The sequence below is a fragment of the Malurus melanocephalus genome, unplaced genomic scaffold (genome assembly GCF_030028575.1).
Source record: "Malurus melanocephalus ecotype Western Australia unplaced genomic scaffold, MMel_1.1 scaffold_25, whole genome shotgun sequence".
Classification (NCBI taxonomy): Eukaryota; Metazoa; Chordata; class Aves; order Passeriformes; family Maluridae; genus Malurus; species Malurus melanocephalus.
In genome coordinates this window covers 535,508-554,904 of record NW_026623257.1, presented here as the reverse complement: position 1 = coordinate 554,904, position 19,397 = coordinate 535,508, and the positions used below count along the sequence as shown (strand labels likewise).

Here is a 19,397-nt window from a genome sequence, read left to right as displayed (position 1 = left end):
TTATTGTCCCTTCGTGTTACRCACATARAATGTTAGGAAAATTAACTACTGGCACATTCCGATAAGGTGGTTTTCAAACATAAAATGAAGAACCTTTCAGCAATTTTTGCCTTTGAAAATAACACTAGCTTCATTTTGTGTCTAGGTTGAAAACCCTTGTTTTCTAGGAGCTGCCAAATGGCATCCAAAATGATACCTGAGTGTATCTTGCAACAAAAAAATGTCTGYTCTAATGCAATCAGAGCCAAGCCTTGTCACTGCATAGAAAATAAGGCAGACAAGAGGGGAAAAGCCCTTACAGCAAGGGTGAGAGCAGCTGTTTGTGCATGCTGCATGCTCCTCACCATCTCACTATGTCCAGAGCATGTGCTGCCAGTATTTCCATCCTCTCCCTTCTGGTGCCCACTCATAGCTCATTTGCCTTCTTCCAGTTACAGCCAGAGCACCCATGTGAAGTGTGTGGTCCAGGTCTCCAAGAGGCAGGGGTTGTTTGAAGTGCTGGACGTTCCCCAGTTTTCCTGGAATGCTCAGTGTTGCCTTTTTGAGCCCTTCTCACAGCTTCCTTCATCACCTCTAGGGCAGAAGAGGTCAATCAATGGACACTTCCACCCTTCCTTGGCTCATCCTTTTCCTTTGCCTTGTGACAGCAACAGCTTCTGACAGCAGCAGAACACGTAGGTGCTACAAGAATCATGCTGGAGCGCTGCCCCTGCTCTGCCTCCCAGAAGCAGAGCAGTGACTAGCTAGAGATCAGCTTCCCCTGCATATTCTTTGATTGTATAGGTAAGGAAGTCTAAAGTTAAGCCTGGCTCATTTTCCTTTCAGTCAATGCCTGTGGGAGTATTATATTATAAAGTTAAGTTCTGTGAATTTGAAATACATATTCAACCTTCAGTATTGAAATGGTTCTTTATGCTCCTCTCAGCATGGCAAAATCTTCATGAAGTGGGAGCTGGAGTGTGGTAGAGAGCTGTCTTGTGCAATGGCACGTTCTCTTGAAATGGGAAAGAATTTCTCTTCACAAGAGCAACTGCACCTCTTGAATCAAGCACATCAGAGATGAATCCAATAGAAAAAGAAAGCTCTAAAAGGTCTTGAGTCTAAATATACAGTAAAAGAAATTGTTGGCTACAAGCAGATGCTACAGTGTGATGGGATTTTCACTGTGGATCTCAGGGCACGGAGGTTTGATGAGTTCTCTCTCCTGATGATATCACAAAAGAAGAAAGGGAGGTCCAATGGACTGTAAAAGCTCTTCTTSTCAAAAAAAGGTGGCAATATTTCACAGCCTGAGATGTGTAATGCAGACATTCCCTTGTTCATCACTGATTGCATGTATGACAGCACAAATGTAAGATCTTTTATTATTACTTGTTAGACCACTTCTTCTTTTAGAAAGAGAGGTCATATTTTCTCCATAATGAATACAAAATAGTATTAATATTATATAGTATGCTGTGTATATCTATAATTGTATAAATATATTGTATATATATAATTATTATTAATTATGAGGGACCTAGATCCCGTGCCTTGTCAGATGTCATTTGTTATGTAAATAGTGATGCTATTTAATGCTTTCARTATAAGGGGATCCACTCTTGTCCAGAAACACAGAATTCTGCAGTGTTAGTTATAATAATTCTTACARGCTGCAGTGACAGCTTTTAACAAAGGAACAGCTGATCTGCTGTAGATACATCAGCTGCCAGACTGAGTCAACTGTGAGGCCGCGGTGAGCTGATGAGTCCCGCTTATGTGCATGTGTGTGTAAGTAATCAAAACAAAAACAGTCAGAAACACTTATAAATAGCGAAGGCAGCATTGTTCATAGCTGCAAATTCCTGCTCATGTAGTGACTCAGTTGGTAATTTGTTAGGTGTTTGTAGGTCTTGTCAAAYGCCAGCTAGTATAATTGACTGGTATTAGCGTTGTTTGCAAAACAACAAGCTGAAGGGTTATAAAACAGGCTTTATATAAACAGGTGAGAAACAAAAAAAGGCATTAATGCTCTCTGAGACAAGGTTWTTACATTAATCTTAAAATATTTAATTGATAAACTACAGCAATTCCAGTGCCCCTGCATGTATGTAAATTAAATATATATCTGATTTGGGAAAAGCTAATTCTCTCTGTATTAGCTACATATCTCCCTCTGTTAAATTTGTATCCATCCCGTTCCCTTCTGTGTAGGCATCACCTCTTCTATAAGTGACATAACTTTTAAGCCACAGTCATATTGTCACACAATCTTGTAGTGCAGTGAAGAGGAAGGATAAGAAAWGATTGATTTAAATAATGACATCTTCAGTTACTTCAAGCATTAGCAGCTTTTTTCGAAAATGTGTAGGGAATAATGGTAGCCTAGATGCAGGCTAACACTAAGAATGGTAAAAGGAAGTGAGCTGGACGATTTCAAGGGGATTTTGCAGATTTTTCAGCTTCCGTGTGGACCCTGAGTAACCCTGATACAAAAGACTAAAATATTTTGAAGTAGAGACTGAAAGATTACAGGATTAATAGCAGCTAATGTGGATTTGTAAAAAAAAATTAGAAGTGCCAAATCAATATAATTTTATCCTACAGTGGGGTGATGAAACTTGTGGATAGAATGGAAACACAGGAAARCAGAAATACATTTCAGACTACAAGAATAACAATAACTTTTAATGGTGTCCTATATGATACTCTATAAACAGGTTAGGGTGACATAATGTGGACAAAATTTATTACAGGACAATATGGATAAAATCTGCTGCAGCATGGGTGTAAATCTTGTTGCAAACCTGTAATCAGAAGGGTATCTATCAATGAATCACCACCCACAGTAGAAGAGGTCTGTTCAAAATCTGCTTTTACTTAAATCTTGTCATTAATGAATTTGATACTACATTAAGAAACAAGCTTATTAAATGCACAGATGATGGAAAACCAGGTTAGACTGCAAGTACGTTGAAGCATAAAATTAGAATTCAAAATTATTTTGACAAACTGCAAAAAAAAAAAAAAAAAAAAAAAAAAAAAAAAAAAAAAAAAAAAAAAAAAAAAAAAAAAAAAAAAAACCTGGTGAGAAATACAGTGTGCCAGAAATGCCAGAAAGCAATAGTTACCTAGACGATAATACTTCTTAACTACTGCCTCCAGAAGCAGCCCTGCGTTTTTCAAAATGTATCTTCACTAGGCCTGGTRGATATTTGACCTCTAGATTAGCTGTCTGTCTCAGCATGTGGGGATGGAATTTAGAGGGAAATTACCTTAATCTGTGGATTTTTAAGGATCTTCAATGAATAAAATTATGCCAGTTTCTAGGAAGATATGCTCTTTTTTTGTGTTGTACTATGCAACATGTAGTACCAATTCTTTTCATAGGAGTTTTAAAGGTTTGTAGGCTGTCACAGCCTATGCCATGTCATTCAGAAACYGTTTTTATTCATCCATGTATTTTCCTATATCTAGGTTGTAGGATGCTTTCCTGATGTAATTCTTGGAAAGGCCAAAATGGGTTCAAATGCCATCTCCCCACTCTTGGACTGTCTAGAGCTCTAGATTAATGAAGTCCATCAAAAATTCATATCTCATTCAAAAATATGAACATCTTATGGTGAGACAGGTCTGGTTTGAGTCACCTGTAGACAAACAAAACAGGGTAAGCTGCCTCTGGGAAGGGGTTGAGGTACATGGAATATCTTGGCAGGCTGTCTACAACAGGTCAAAATCTTTTAATCAATCAAAATTGAGACAAATTTGTCCAGATCCTTCGGGTTTTSTCCTTCACATAATGGTTTATGTTCATCAAGCATTCTCTTTCTGTAGGAGAAAATAATTATTGAAAATGGAGCTTTTTCAATAATCTCTGATTCACAGCTAAAGGACATGATGTGAAATGGAGTTGTATGAACAAGTTCTTACACAAGGCACTACAGCAGGGAAATTACCTAAAAACAGCTCAAGAAGATACCCAGGGAAAAGTAGTGCATTGCAGCTAAAATATTTTGGCTTACTAGTTTTTGCTGATTACTGGGAGTTCTGTGCAGAATATGCAGACTCTCTCAGCTGCTGCTGTAAAAAAAAGATGTCAAAACAGGACAAAAAGAGCTGAAGATTATTGGGTATTTTAAAAGCCCACAGGACTGGAGTTGTTTCTGAGTCTTCATGTTAAATTATTATATAATCCAAGTGGATAGTTATTTGTTGTTACCAGGGGTGTCTTTCTTTTAATATCAGTGCATTTCTTCTCCCAGTAAAACACTTTGTAAAAATCGAAATAATTTTCTGTAGTTGTTTCTCTCTTCAGATTTTGCAAAAAGCACATTGCATTGCTTGAAAGAGAACCAGGTGATCTTCAGAATCCTCTTAGTACATGATTTGAACAAAGAGAAATTGCTTAATTTTTTTTTTCTAGATCAGTTTCCCTAAGAAGATGAGCTCTAGTTGCTCAAGCACTGTGTTAATATTGATAAGTAGTGTAAGGGTAGGTGGAAGGTTAAAGCTGTGTGAAATATGAAGGATAGGTGACACTTGTAATGTAAGGACATTTCTTGAGAATATTGTTGAAAARAACCAAAGAGAAGACACAGAAAATGTAATAAACCCCACCTAGATACAAAGACCCTAAGTAAAAAGAGATAACAGAGACAGTATCTAAGACCAGATCTCCCAGCTCACAGATTGAAGGAACACAACTGAACAAACCACTCAAGGCCTTGGAGAGGTTCCATCAGCTTTTTGTGACTGATAAGAAGGGGTGTAGAGGGGGAAAAAGAGAATGACAGGTGTCACAGAAAAAAGCAAACTCRCAGAATCTTTAAGGGGCTTTAAGGCAATGGATGAAATTTTCTATAGGATGTCAGAGGATTAAAAGTAAAGCTTTACAGAGTTAGCTAAGATTGACAATAACATTGAAGAAAAATCAGGTGATCATAGATCTATAGAGACAAAAAACCAAGAGCAAAGGAGGCATCTTTGAAATAATAAGTAAAAGAGCCTTCCCCCTTGCTCTGGTAGGTTGATGAACCCCCAACTGCCTGTCTGAGCTGAAAGAGTAGTCAGGACTSTTACTATAATGGTCAGGAGTACATTATAAGGGTCATTCTTCAAAAAAAAAACCTACAATAATCTGAAGCATCTGGTGGGTAACTTCACCTCTTCCAGAAACAGCATATTTATGTGCCAATTACTCATAAGAGGGAAAACTGAGAGATCCAATGACTGCCCCATGTATATATATATACATATATACATATATACATATATACATATATACATATATACACATATACATATATACATATCTATTAGATACACTAATGGTCTTCTATCCCTATCACTGTGACAATCTTGATACTGTTATTAGATCTGTAGAGATTCCAGATCACATTTCTCATAATAGACTAATGCAATATTATATATGAAGAACAAGCCACTAAACAACCACTAATGAAATATCCCTTATGGATCAAACTATTTTTCTTCATTATAATATACTGACCATTACTTCTACACATGAAAYCTAAGTGAAGGATAAAATTTACATAAATTGATGCTTGCCATWATAAACACACAATGCATTCTGTAGAGGCAAGGAGTTAAGGGATACAAACTGAAAGAGGAAATTTAGGATATKAGGAAGAAATTCTTTACTGTGRMGGTGGTGAGATACTGGAGTWGGTTGTCCAGAGAAACTTTGGATGTGTCATCCCTGGAAGTGTTCAAGGCCAAGSTGGATAAGGTCTTSAGCAATCTGTTCTATTRGGAAATATCCTTGCCCATGRCAGAGGGGTTGGACTGGAKGATCTTTAAGGTAYCTTCCAACCCTTAACATTCTGCAAATTCATRATTCTTGTTTTGAACTCTGGGTATGAAAACAAAAACTGTAGCTTTTGAAAAGTGGAGGGGTTAGCCACTGTGGACCACTGAAATAACATGACAGTGTATTGACATCCCTTGTATTTTGTTCTGTGRCTTARAAGTTTTTTAMAAGAAACARCTAYCTTGACAAAGTGAAMRTACAGTCTGGCCATAAAATTCATGCTAAGGGTATGAAGATCAAAGTCTACTCTGTGTCACACAATGGCTTGATGAAGTATTAAGTTAAATTGGCAACTACATTGTCAATCATTCATTGGAATAAGCAACAGGAAAGAAGAATACAGAGGTGGATAGTTGCTCATCTGTTTTTTTTCTACAGAATATGTTCAAACTTYCAAAACCACAGTACTATTCTCTGCTGCTTTATARCAGCTGAAAAATCTCRCAGGCATCACAAAATAACATAAACATAGCCAAAGGTCACTGCATCTAATACAAATATCTAAATTGATATCCTAGAGTGAAAAAGGGGAAGATTTGCCATCTGAACTCTGTATGTGACAATAGTAACTTACTTTAGGGACTTAGTTAACATGGGAAATGTCAAAGATTTTTTGTAACTCAGTTAAAARGCTTTAGCCCTTTAAAAAGATTCTTGCTGTTGAGTTCATCAGAGCTGTCACAGCATACTTTGAATGTCTCTCCAAAAGGACTGATGCTGGGACTGACTATGTTACTTTTGAACAGCTACAGWTGTTCTCATAGTGTGTGGCCACAGTAGAAGTGGTGGAAATTCCAAAATTAAGCAAAAAAGACAGACTACATGATTTTATATATATGCATTTTTAATAAGTACTTGATAAATATTAATAATAATAATAATAAGAAGAAAAGCTTTGCATTAAGATTTAGAAATGTCTTGTTTCCCTCATAGAATGTGGTACTACTTTACAGGTTATTACTCCCTTTTTTTCTACTTTCATGAAAGGTAAGAGAATACTAAACACAGTTATCTTTTCCTTTTTAATTTTAGCAGGTGGTGCTGATAAAACACATCTTTGTGTTTTCCACTAAGTTAAAAATAACACAAGGGAGGTCAGGTGTGCAGTAATACAGAGATTTACRTAACAGGATTACATGAAAATAAGCAGTTAGTTTTTCTGCTGAAAAAGCATAGGGTAAGAAACTGAAGTTTTCCTCCAAAATCTGTTACCCTGAAMTTGAAAGACCAGGAATGGAATAGCAAATGAGGGAAAATACATCCTGCCCCTTGTACACCACATATTTTTTTTCTTCATTAAAAAGGTGTGCTGAAAATGATATAAAAGAACATGAGACAGCCTTTTAAGAAAGGTATCAAGCTGAATGATTTATAATTGTTTAAATGCTCTTTCACAGATTTTTTTCACTCTTTCCATTTTAAAAACATCATTGTGAAAATCTTATTTCCCATATAGAAAACCATGATGTAAACTTTCATAAGAAAAATTCAGTATTGYACTCATCCATTGCACAGTCAACCTTTCCACTCTTAGATGAATAGCCATTTAAATTGCAGCAATTGGTCCTCCTTCATTGCTGAAAATTATYCTTTCTAAACAACTTTGTTTGCAGAAGCAAACTTGCTACTGAAAACTCTTCAGGATGATGACAAATACACCTCCTTCTAGGACAAATAATGTTCAAGAGCAGAAATAGCAAATTATGCAAGATAGCCTGAAGGAAAAAGTGAAACTGATTAGTGGGCATGAATCAGATATCTGACACAGTCCAACCTTTTTTGAGATGAACTGAGGCYCGGCAAAGAGAATTAGCAGGTCCAAGTGTGAGGCAATCTGCTTCATGGCTGTGAAGTGCAAAACAGTTCAGCTGAGAAACRAAAGGAAATTAAGTATTTTGAGCCTGAGCATGCCCAGGATATGCTGGAGGACCTTGTGTCCACATTGCCAACAGTGCTCTCCAGACAGCCCCCATCTGTGACTTCAAGCTTGGGGTACTGGTGGGGGAAACACTTTGAATGCACCAGGAGTACACTCAAGAAACTCCAGGTGTGGAGAACATTTCCTTCCATGTGTGTTCCTGTACACTAAAAGCTTCATGGGCATGCCACATAAGAAGAGAACCCTTGCAGGCAGTCCTTGCTAAGAGCTGTATACCCATGGAGCTTCACACGTGTGGGTTTTCACAAGAGTTGTTATGCAGCAATCAAATGAAGTTGAGAGTAAGGTTCTGAACCAGTGCCAGGTGAGAAGCTCTTCTGAGCACTGGAAAAACACAGCAAGACTCTCCAGGAAAAGCTTTTCTGATTGGAAAAGGTAAAAGTATGTGACTTTTGGAGCATGATGTTCATGGAGTATAACACTGAAGTAAAACTAGCTTCATCTTTCCTGATACTGAATAAATATAATAGAATATAGATTAGAAAATGGACCAGCTTTCCATAATTCCATAATGCCAAGTCATTAATTTTGCCTTCAGGGTAGGTAATATCTCAGTCTTATGCAATATGAGGTCTAACTAGATAATCAGTCTACTGGTTCCTTGAACTCAGACAGTCTTTTACACTGTGAAAAGATACAAAGTAAAATGCAGACATGATTGGATTAAGTAAAATGATAATCAGTGCAACAAGGCTTCACTAACTTTTATTCAAACAGCATCATTTTCTGAATCCATGTCAAGATTTCTACTTGGCTTTTTGCAGGGTGGTCTTTTTTGTTGAGGTGGATTTATTCACAATACAAGTACAGTGAAAAGGAAAAGAGAATCCAAAAGGTACAATACAGTTTTTTAAGTGTTATTCCCTAATCCTACATGCTTTTATATCTGTAAATGTATTAAGGGATGCATCCTGAGATTGGCTTGGCATTTGAAAATAATAGGGATAAACATGTTTTGAACTGTTAAAACTAGATTGAAATTTGCAGCTGAGTTGACATACTGCTCGTAACACTAGGTGACATGAAGATAGAGTGAAATGACTTTCTTTCATGGGATTAGGGTTTACAAATTATTTCAGAACATTCAGCTCTCTGTAAACCCTATGCATATACTGTATATGTGAATTTATAAGAGCAAACTTTGTTTTACTGGAAAAAAACCAATTCTTACACTCCATTAATTTTTTATTTCAACTTCTGTTTTTCTGTCTTCCAAATGACAATATCCCGAAAAAAAAAAAAAAACAAACCAAAAACCTCAACAAAAACAAAACAAACAAACAAAAAAAACCCTAAAAACCCCAACCCCACTTTTAATCAGATGTGTTTAATTGATAGAACAAGCAGCTACATTGTCTATTACCCTCTTAGTACTTTCATTATGTTTTCCCTTGAAGTTAAATAAAACTCCAACTAGCTCATTATTCAGGAATACTCAGACAAAGTTTTATTATTAACAATGCAGTTTCCTTACTGTAGCTAGGAGTACAGTACTTAACTGTACCTAACTCCTAGGTACCTAACTGTACTTAGGAGTGCTGATTGTGACTGAAACAGAATTCAATTAAATTAAATTTTTTTGCCTTTTGTATAATCTCATGTAAAAATCTGACAAAATGCCCAATTTCTTAGGAAACTAATGGCAGCTATTAGCTAAATAATAAGTCTTTACATGATTTTTAAAGTTTATTAGATCTAAAAAATATTTTAACCCAGCTGTTTCAGAGTTGTTCATAACTGCCTGTCTGGTCATCAGTCGATGAAACTGGGAATAAGAAAATCTCAGTCAGGTCCCAGGGATCTGAGAGCTGTCTTCAGTACATAAAAAACAACTYTCCCAATGCAAATACAGATTCATTTACAAAATCTGCAGGTACTACAAATTCAATTGTATCTTCCTATTGCCAGTCAAGCTTAGCACTTCAACAATAATTTACTCATAATCAGACTGAGTTGAAGCCAGCTGTGCCTCAGAACAGAAAATACCTTGTATTTCTTTAGGAGACTTCTGCTACAAAAATATTTTCATGAGATCAGAACACAAGCTTATGCAAATACAATCATGCAAACCTTCTCTTGTCATGTCATCATTGCAACATAGAAAATCATTCTCATCCCTGGATTTACCAATACTTCGTTGTTATAATGTTGTGCAGCAATTTATGAGAAATGGAAAATACATATAGTATTACTATAATTCAATTATGACTTGACTTTTTAAAGATAACATGATAGTCAAATAAGAGGRAAGAAATTTGGACCAATTATTTAAATTCATTACCAGCTTAGTTTCATTAAGAACCATATTGTGTGTCTCAAGAAACATGCWTTTTCTTATCTGAAATGTATTTTGATGGTTGTTGTCAACTTCTTTTAATAATTTCACCTTGAAATAATTCTTAGAAAGGGATAGGACACTAATTGCAATAACTTCTTTGAMATACTGCTCTAAACTTGAAAAACTAGTCATGCTTGTCTGATTTYTCAGTTTATTAAAACCAGCAAAAACAAGTTTTCCCAGTTTCWGTCCAGATGTGCTAAAGATTGTCTGAAAAATGATTTTATTGCATATACCAGTTTTACTTCAGTTACATTTTTGGTATGGGATGTTCCCATTGAACTTCAGCATGACAAAGGAAATTGCTGGACCTGGACCACGACAAAGGAYCTCAAACATCTTCATATGAAGTACACATTTAAATTTAAACATAATCTTAAAGAAAGTCAAAACAGAAATGCCTTCCTCTTTGTCCAAAAATTCAAACTTCCAAATTCTGTTCCAATAAGGATTGAAAAAAAAAAACTTATGGTTTATACTGAGACAGAACATGTAGACACAACTAGTGTCTAAGTATCCCATACTTTAGATGACTCATCTAACTGCTGACTGACAGATTTTTCCTCCTCATACCKCCACTGCTAGCTTCATCCTTTACCTGATGATTAAATTTTTTCACAAAGAAAAACATATATTTTCAGTTAGCAGGAAGGGAAATGTATCACTGGCAACCAGCTATCACAAGGTGCAACCCTTGAGCCTAAGCTTGAAGAATTTGTTACTGCTATTTCTCTTTATAATACAGTCATTTGGAGGACTAATTATCTGAAAATTCTRTCACTGCATTTGACTCCATTCATGTTGCTATATCTTTTTTTTCAGTTTTCTAATATTTTAACATGTTATTTTGACAAAAAAGAAATTGTAGGCCTCAAGAACCATTGTAAATCTAACAGGCAAATATAAATGGCAAAGATGGTTTTATACCTTCTGTGCCAGAAAGCATTTGCCTTGGTATGGTAATTTCCTTTTCCTTTTCCACCTTTTTCAAGAAAATAGGAAAATATTGAGAAAACGCAACTTGAACAAACCCTCAAGGAATAACTGAAGATTAGGATAGATACATCATTCCTTTATACAGATCTACAACRTCTGAGAAAACAGACTGTCTCTATCTGAGAAGTCGGGAACTGACCAAAAAAGTAAACAGCTTTCACTTCCATATGCTTTTGGCTTGTCAGAAGAAGAGGCTTAGTCACTGAGATTGAAGTTGGCAGACAGTACCTGCTGTAGATGGGGTAACCTCTTCCAGAAGTTGATCCCAGTGCTTTTTATGTTCTTTCCCCTCACTGCTCTATTTCATGTTCCCTCTGCGACAGCAGAACAGCACTAAAAGGCCCTATTGAAACACTAATTTAATTCCCTTGTTATTTTTCTCAATATCCATAAGCAAGGTCCAGTCCCAGCCCCTTCTTTGACCTCCCCTGGTATCAGAGATCATTGAAAAGGGGATGCAGGGAGAATCGGGGGATAAGTGACTGGAAAGGAGAAGCTTTTTACATCTTGCCACATCTTATGGTGAATTCCCTCTCATGCAAAATGGTGATGTGAAAGGAGCAAACCTTGTGAGAGAAAAAGAGATTTCAGACACCAAAGCCCTTCTGCGTCCAGGCCTCATGTCTTCTACCAAGGGTCTACATTATTAGACACCTTTATTGCCACTATGTTTAACTTCAGGCTAACAGCTACCATGCTAACTACTCAAATCACACAGCTGGGTAACCTTTGCAGCGTGGGGAGAATCAGGTATCTTAGGCTCATTCTTCACTGACACACGCTGCTCATCCCATGATTAGGTCAGGTGTGCACAGTCCCCAGGGCCATGAAATGTCCCTATTACATGGGAATATTTAAGGAGCAATGGAAGGAGGACACAGCATGCTTCTAGTCCTTCAATCTCCTTTCCCTTTATTGACAGAAAGACCTTTAAGCTCTGAAAAAGAGGCTGGGCTGCAGAAGGTGGATCACAGGATGCTATGGTGTATCCATGGTACTGTGACACCCACTAATTTTATCACCAAGTACATCTTGAGGTCCTAGTATCACTGACTCTAGACTCACCCAGGTAACTGCTGGTTGATACATCTAGAATTAGATGCCTGTCTCAGACTGGGAATCAAAAMCCCATGGTCCTGCACTTAGCAGACATTATATTCCTCCTCCAGATGCAGTCAATRAGCTGCTTTTGTCTTCACTCTCCATGTTACTTCCTCCCTATTGTYGGCTTCAGTGACAAGGTGGAAACAAAGTTTTGGTCCAACCAAAAGCTCAGGCAATGGGCTGGATGGTCACTTCTCTATTTGAGCCAAGACTGGAGTGGCCAGTGTGTTCTGCCACCATCAAAGCTCCCCTCTAGCTGCAACTCAATAGAGTATCAAGACATGCCATACCAGAACCTGACAATAAGGTTTGGGATTGAAGCTGGTTTTGAGCCTAGAGGTGCTCTTGCCCTAACTAGGGAAAGTCTGGATTGTCATTGAGGGGTGATGCCAGGATGAATCACCTTCGGCTGTAATTTACCGATTTTGTCACAAGTGGATGGGCCACCTTCACCTAACCCAGGGAAAGGACATATAGTCGCCATCTACACTGTCCAATAAATAGGGAAATAAACTCCTCCCCAAAAAAAGTGACCTCAGGCCGAAAACAAGGCGTTCTGGCTCTGGGAAGACGTGGCCTCCGGCCTTCCCGTGAGACGAAGGGAGGCAGCCACCGCAACCATCCGTCGGGCCGGTGAAGTGGGAACTTCAGCCAGGTGAAGCTCCTGCTCGCCGGAGAGTTTGGGGAAGCTGCGAGATCGCCAAGCGAGAGGTGGCAGCAGCGAGTCGCCGTGCGGCCCGGTGGCGGCGCTGGGCCCGTKCGGCGGCGCCTCGGCTCAGGCCGGCGGCAGGTACCGCTGCCGAGCCCGCTGAGGGGCCCACCATGGCTTACCCAGCGCGGCGGTGCGGGGCTGGAGGGGCGCGGGGAGGGCGGATGGSAGCGCCGTGTCCCTCGGGAGCGGCTGTTCTGGCCGCCCCTGGCGCCCGGGGACGCGCGGGTCCCTCCCTGAGGGGCAGGTGCTGCGACCGCGGGGTCGGGCAACAAATGACCGGCTGTAGACACCGCCCGGGCGGCTCGACCGACCTTGTGGCTGTCCCCATTGCCGCGCTGCTGCTCAGCCCGCTGCGAGCGTGAATTAGCAGCGGTTACCCCGGGCAACAACCMAAAAAAATTGGTGGTTTTGTTCAGGTACCAAAACTCCGAGCGGCGAGTTGAAAGGAGCCGTGGAGTGGCAACTTGCAGGTGAGTGCTGCAATTGCATTCCACACAAGTTTCTCAGCGAGGGCTTAAGCGTGCACAGGAGTAAACCTGACTTCCATATTCCTTACCCTATTTGCTCGCAAGAAGACTTCTGAAAACATGGTAGATTTCCCACCTAGGTTTCCCAAGCATGGGAGGAGAGAACTGAGGCAGACACGAGCCGGGGAACGAGCTCTTGCTTCGCTGTGGCTGTCACCGTTTTGGCTGGCAGCCCTCAAGTTCCAGCCCGTGACAGCAGGAGCCGCGGTCACTGCCCAGGGGCTGCTCCCCACAGACGACCCCCGCCCCGGGGCGCGCCCCCACACCTGCGCCCGCCGCCCTTCCTCCCCTTTCCCCAGTAAACCAGAGCCCCCCGGCCGCGGTGGTCTGGGGGAGCACGGGGACGCGCCCCTCTGCGGCGAGGCTGGGGGACCCGGCCCGGCCCTACCTCAGCCCCACCCGGCACAGGCGGCGGCGCCTCATCGGTAGCGGGGCCGCCCGCCCCCTCTCTCCCCCCAGCGCCGGCTGCTCGGCCGCGGCGGGCGCGCTCCTGCCGGGGAGGGGACGGGCAGGGAGGGGCGGAGGCAGGCGGGAGGGAGGGAGGCAGGGCGGGCGGGAGCGCGGCGGCGGCAGATGCTGCGGCGGCGGCTGTGTCTCCTTCGGCCACATCCCGCGGCCGGTGCGCCCGCCCGGCGCGCTGCGCTACGGCGCCGCCGCGCAGCCTGCCCCAGCCGCCGCCGCCGCAGCGGCCCCGCGCCTCGCCCCAGCGGCGGGGCGGTGGATGCCGAGCCCTCTTCGCCCCGGCAGCCAGCGGGCAGCTGTCCTGCGGCCGAGCCCCTCGGAGCCGGATCGGAGCGCTCGCACGGACGCGGGGACACACGGGCGCACACGCACGCCCTGGGGGGGGGCAAGCCGAAGATGCTGCAGCTGGGCAAGGTCAGGACCTTGCGGTGAAGCCCGGGGCCGTCGCTCGCCCCCCCCCGCTCCCCCCCTTCATTCTTGCCTAGCGGACTGAGGATTTGCTCTTGGGTTTTGGTATATGTTTGGGAGCAAGCAGGCGGAATCGGCGCCGATCGGTGAGTACGAYAAGCACCGTAATGGTGCCAGGTCCGTCCCCCTCCCCCCCCACACCCTTCCCGCTTGCGTGATATTTCTTCTTGGTKCGGGGTCCTGCGCTGCTCCTCTCGGCGAGGCAGCCGGGCTGGGTTGGGCTGCAAGGAGCGGTGTTTGTGCCTTCAGCCGAAAGGTAACAAAGTGCGTTATTTCCCCATGGTTCTTTCTCCCGGGCCTCCCCCCCTCCATCGCTTTCCTCCCTTTCTTTCTGCGTTAGTCGTTGCTTATGTAGGGCATCCGCGGCACCGTGTCTCCCGACGCCCTGCACTAATGTGCTCGTTACGGCGGTGAAGTCATGGGCCAGGGAGAAGGAGGAGGAGGAAGACGGGGAAGAAGAAGAAGGGGCCCGGGRACCCGCGGGCGGGGGCAGTGCCCGGCCCTGCGTGGAGCCCGGGCCCTGGGGCGGCTCCGAGCGACGGCTGCTGCGTGTTTCTSTGTGTCTGTGCTGCTTGTGGATGTCTGTGTGTGCGTGTGCCGAGGGGTGTGTGGGGTGTGTGTTCTTCCTTTGAAGCCACCGTCTGCGAAATCCTGCGCTCGAGGAGCGGGCGGAGGGGGTGGGGAGGGGAGCCGCGATGTGCGCTGTGATGTTTCGTTGATCTATATTTAATGGCTGAAAGGAGAGATGCTTTTCTTTCCTTTACCCTTACCTTACTCTTATTCTGGTGTGTAATGTGCTTGCATCGATCGGTCAAATCGTAGTCTCAGCTGAATCAAGTCACCACAGAGGAAGGAGGTGCAGCGGCACAGGCAGTGCGTGTAATACACAAATTCATCTGGCCGGGGATCTTGGAGAAAAATTAAAAAGCCCTGAAGAGGGATAATTTTAGAAACCATGATAAATTTCCCCTGGAGGGACTGGAAGCACGAATGCATGAAAGAGTAATACAGTATCTTGTGCAGATACATTTTCTTATACTTTGTTAGGGTGTGCTTTGTTTGGATTCAGGGTGTCACGGTTAACCCTATGAATTACAGAAAAAAAAATATCCAAAACTTGGAAGAAATATTGAGAAATGAATAAGCTTCTTTATTGAACACCCAGCTCTTAACTTCATTGGCTGAGGTAACTGATATCTGTGCCCCTTAAAACATGTATGCCTTTTTATTGGCAATAACAAGTTAAAAACTTCACATTGCAGGTTTATTTTCGAAGTCTTTATAGGTAGCCTATATGTAAAATAAAAACAGTGAGTCAGCCGGAGCTCTGCTTTGTAGCAAACCTCTCCATAGGGTACGTCAAGACTTACGTACCTCAAGACAGAGGACAACCCAGAATTATAGGGAGTTTATGTAAGTCTGTTGTGTCTTTTGCAAAATCAAGAGAGGGRAAAAAAAAATCTTTGTCATTCTGTACTTAAGGATATATTTGTCCCATCTTGGAAAATAAACTGATTATATAACTCCCATAGGCTGGGTTTATCTTTTTCAGACAGCCTAGTTGGTTGGCCAGTGTGTAAATGATACGGCATGAAGGGGTTAAGGGCAGGTCTCCAGAGAAAGCTGCTCTATCTCCTACTTGTGGGCCCCTGAGACTGAAGTGGCTTTAGGGCTTTTGTTGCCTTTACACAGGTTATCTGGGGAGGAGCCCCAACACTAAACCCAAACCACCTAGAAAGACTGATATTTAAGCAAAACATTATATGATGATCAAATACCCTTGTAAGATAATTTCTGAGCCAAGTTGGTGAAGCTGTCTCATTTCCTTCTGTGAATGACCTGATCCTTTGGGATSCTTGACTATCAGCTGCAAAACTGCAGAGAACTTGCTATCGATCACCGTCATTAGTAAGAAGTTGATTAATAGCTTGGGACTGGGTTGAATGTGATTATKTTGAATGTTGTAGTTCCAAAACAGGGGATCGCATCTTGATCATGCTGTTCCGAGATGGTTTTTGCAGTCTGTTATATAAGAGAGGCTTTAAAAAAAAAGGAGTAGCGGTCTGTGCTATGTATATATACCGAAGGAAATACCCCCCAAAGCTGCTGGGAGGAAGCAARGTATTCATTTCTGAATGCCACTTGCATGACTTTTTGTAGATTGTAAGAAAGATGCTTTTGGTAGACAACTCCAGCTACAGTGTTTGAGTTCTGTTTGTCAGGTGCCTTAATAGACGTTAAAAGCAATAAATAGCTCATCGGTGGCACAAACTTCTGACTTTTGCCGTGGTTTTTTTTTTTTTTTTTTTTTTTTTTTTTTTTTATGATGATACTAAAATAATTTCATCCTCAATAACGAACTATAACAGAGAGCTGCACAAAATAGAAATAATAGCAACTAAAAAAAAAAGGTGTTTGCATAATTCTGATTTGCATAATTTACCTTTGCTGTTGGATGGTATCAATTTAATGGCTATGGTTCGATGTTAAGTATTCGTTTCTCAAGACACGTGTAAAATCAACTTACGCTACAAAGGAAGTGCTGGAGTAATTTATTTTAAGGGTTTTAAGAAAAGCATTTTTAGGTAGAGGTGTAGATTGGCATGTAAATGGAGCAGATAACAGRATCAGCGGAACTCATGAGTGTTAAATTTTGCACTAAATTCTAGATACATTTTCTATTTCATGGTTCAGTGTGATATGATTTTTAGAGCCGATCGCTTTGTGGAAATTCCAGCATATCTTTGTTAGGATTTCAAGCATATGTTTCTATCCTAGAAGCAACTGTTTTCAGGAGTATCACCAAGATAAGGAAAATGCATTTTTACAGTGCTCTTCACTTAAATAGGGACCTGTGRTTTTGATGCTTATTGATTGTGCTTGTAAGTCATGAAGAGTTTGATATTTGAAGTTACAGCTAAGGTTTGACAAAAATGAAAGTGATTGTTTTTCCCCTTTGAAGGTCTCTGTAAGATCTTACTGGAGGATGAATTTTGGATGYTTATTTAACTTCACAATATTAAATTTAGTAGTAGAATTATTAATAACATACAAGTAAACAAGACCTTAATAGAAGCAGAATTTTTTAATATGGTATATTTAATTTTTAAGTGACCGAATGACTTTCAAATAGGCCTAAACCATATTTGCTCTTAAAGAAGATTGCTTTTGTAATGAAAAAAGACATTATACCAGGAAAAACATTTTATTTCTGACCTCTTTTTATGGGGACATGATGGGAAAAGTAATTTCTTTCATGTGAATGAGAAGTCTCCATKCAGGACAGGTATGTAGTTCTCTGCTCACACCCTGCAGAACCACATGACTCTTTGGCTTATGAGTCCTTGGTAGTTAGGCTCACCTGGACAAAAATCTGAATGCATTGACACACTGAAACAATGTCTTCTATCCCCTTGGGATGTGCTGATTTTGTGTCCTGAATGGGTTGTTAAAGCAGATTGCTGACCAGATTCTCTGGCACTATGCTGGGCAAAATTTAAGGTCAATAATGAAAAGTGAAAAGGAAATATGGTATCTGTTTGTATGTAAACCAGTTGCCACGTTAATAGATCTTTTTTTTTTTTTTTCTTATACTAACTGCCAGTTTAATCTAAAACTAAGAGAAGCATCTCAGTATCTATGAGAACAAGCACTTAACATTTGTTTAAATCACTCTTGGCATGGTAACTTCTAGAGCATCCTACTGGCTCTTAATCTGCTTATTCTACTATAAGCAATAACTTCAAGACACATAAAGCATGGAACAAAATGTATTATCTTGTCCTTTTGGTCACTGTTTATTTTTTTGAAGCTTCTGAAAAAAAAAAAAAAAACCAAAAAACAAAACCACCCAACTAAAATCTCTGAAGAAAGTTTTAAAACTTTGTACTTCTTGGAGGTGCCAAAACGGTGTTAACTTTCTAAAATTCATATATATTATCCATGGTTATCCAAAATAACCATGTTAGATATTACATTTTATTTTGGTTTATTTTGTTACTTATAATAATTCTACAACATAATGAACCATTATTTTCTACTTGTTTAATGCATTTTAAGAAGCCACAAGTATGTAGTTTGTCTTGTAGTGTCCAAAATCAAGACCATCTGAAACCCAAAGGGGCTTTACATAAAACGCTCTGTAGTGAAATACCTTGCATTTTCCCCTCCTATGTTTTCAAAGTTTTTCTCTCCCACTCTTTTTTTTCTTGCCAACTTTACAGTTTATTTCTTCATCTCCCAAAAATCTTCACAGTACAGCAACTTCCTTTTGGTCAAGAAGATTGCTCTTGGAAACTGACAATGTGAYTTAAATTTGCCCGCTTAGTGTATATAAACATCTCTTTTCAGCCATGAGTGCTTTCTCCTGTTCTAACACAGTCAGTTGTAGCCAAAATATCCCTTTAAGGCTGAATTGTTGAAGGGAGCCAAATAAAAGAAGCAGGTAGTGTAAATATATATTCTGAAGGGGTTCKTAATTGTTTTAAACTCACTGAATAAGGCCTAACCTTTACACATTCATATATATTACATTTATATTAGATAGTTTCTTTCAAATTGCTAAGATGCTTGGGAAAATAAATGGAAATAAGTTTCAGTCTGGTGGTAGAAAACTGTTGTACCTTTTCGCTCCATTAGGATGACTAAAGGGTGTAATCTTCATCCTATAGAAGTGATGCTTTCCATCAGAACCAGCAAGCAGTTTGGAAGGGTGACTGGCAAGGATGGTCTGAGAGATAACTGAAGGCTCCAGACAATGAGTTTCAAGGTGTTTGCTTCCCAAGAGAGTTCTACAATTTTTGAAGCTGGATATCTGAAAGGCAAGAAAACATGCACTGGATGTTGAAAACAGACCATATGAACCATGTAGTTTTTCTTTACGGTTCTCCACCAAAATACTGAAATTCATGAGTGTGTGTATTTGTGGTGTGATAACTCAGCTATGAATGACTTTGGTGATTTTTTTTTTTGTTGTTCTTGGGTTTTTTGTCTGTTTTATATATACATTATTTTAGATTTATGTGAGCAAAGAGTSTAACTTC

At 40.6% G+C, this 19,397-nt stretch overlaps 1 protein-coding gene across 1 annotated transcript in view; it reads left to right on the top strand.

Moving 5' to 3' along the window:
* Positions 1-14,184: 14,184 nt before the first annotated feature.
* The window catches only part of CTNND2 (catenin delta 2), a gene marked incomplete at its 3' end in the record, with an annotated part of 536,496 nt that continues 531,283 nt past the window's right edge, over positions 14,185-19,397 (top strand). Inside the window, exon 1 of the mRNA XM_057390373.1 lies at positions 14,185-14,441. Coding sequence (XP_057246356.1) covers positions 14,405-14,441 — 37 coding nt within the window. The remainder of the gene's footprint in view (positions 14,442-19,397) is intronic.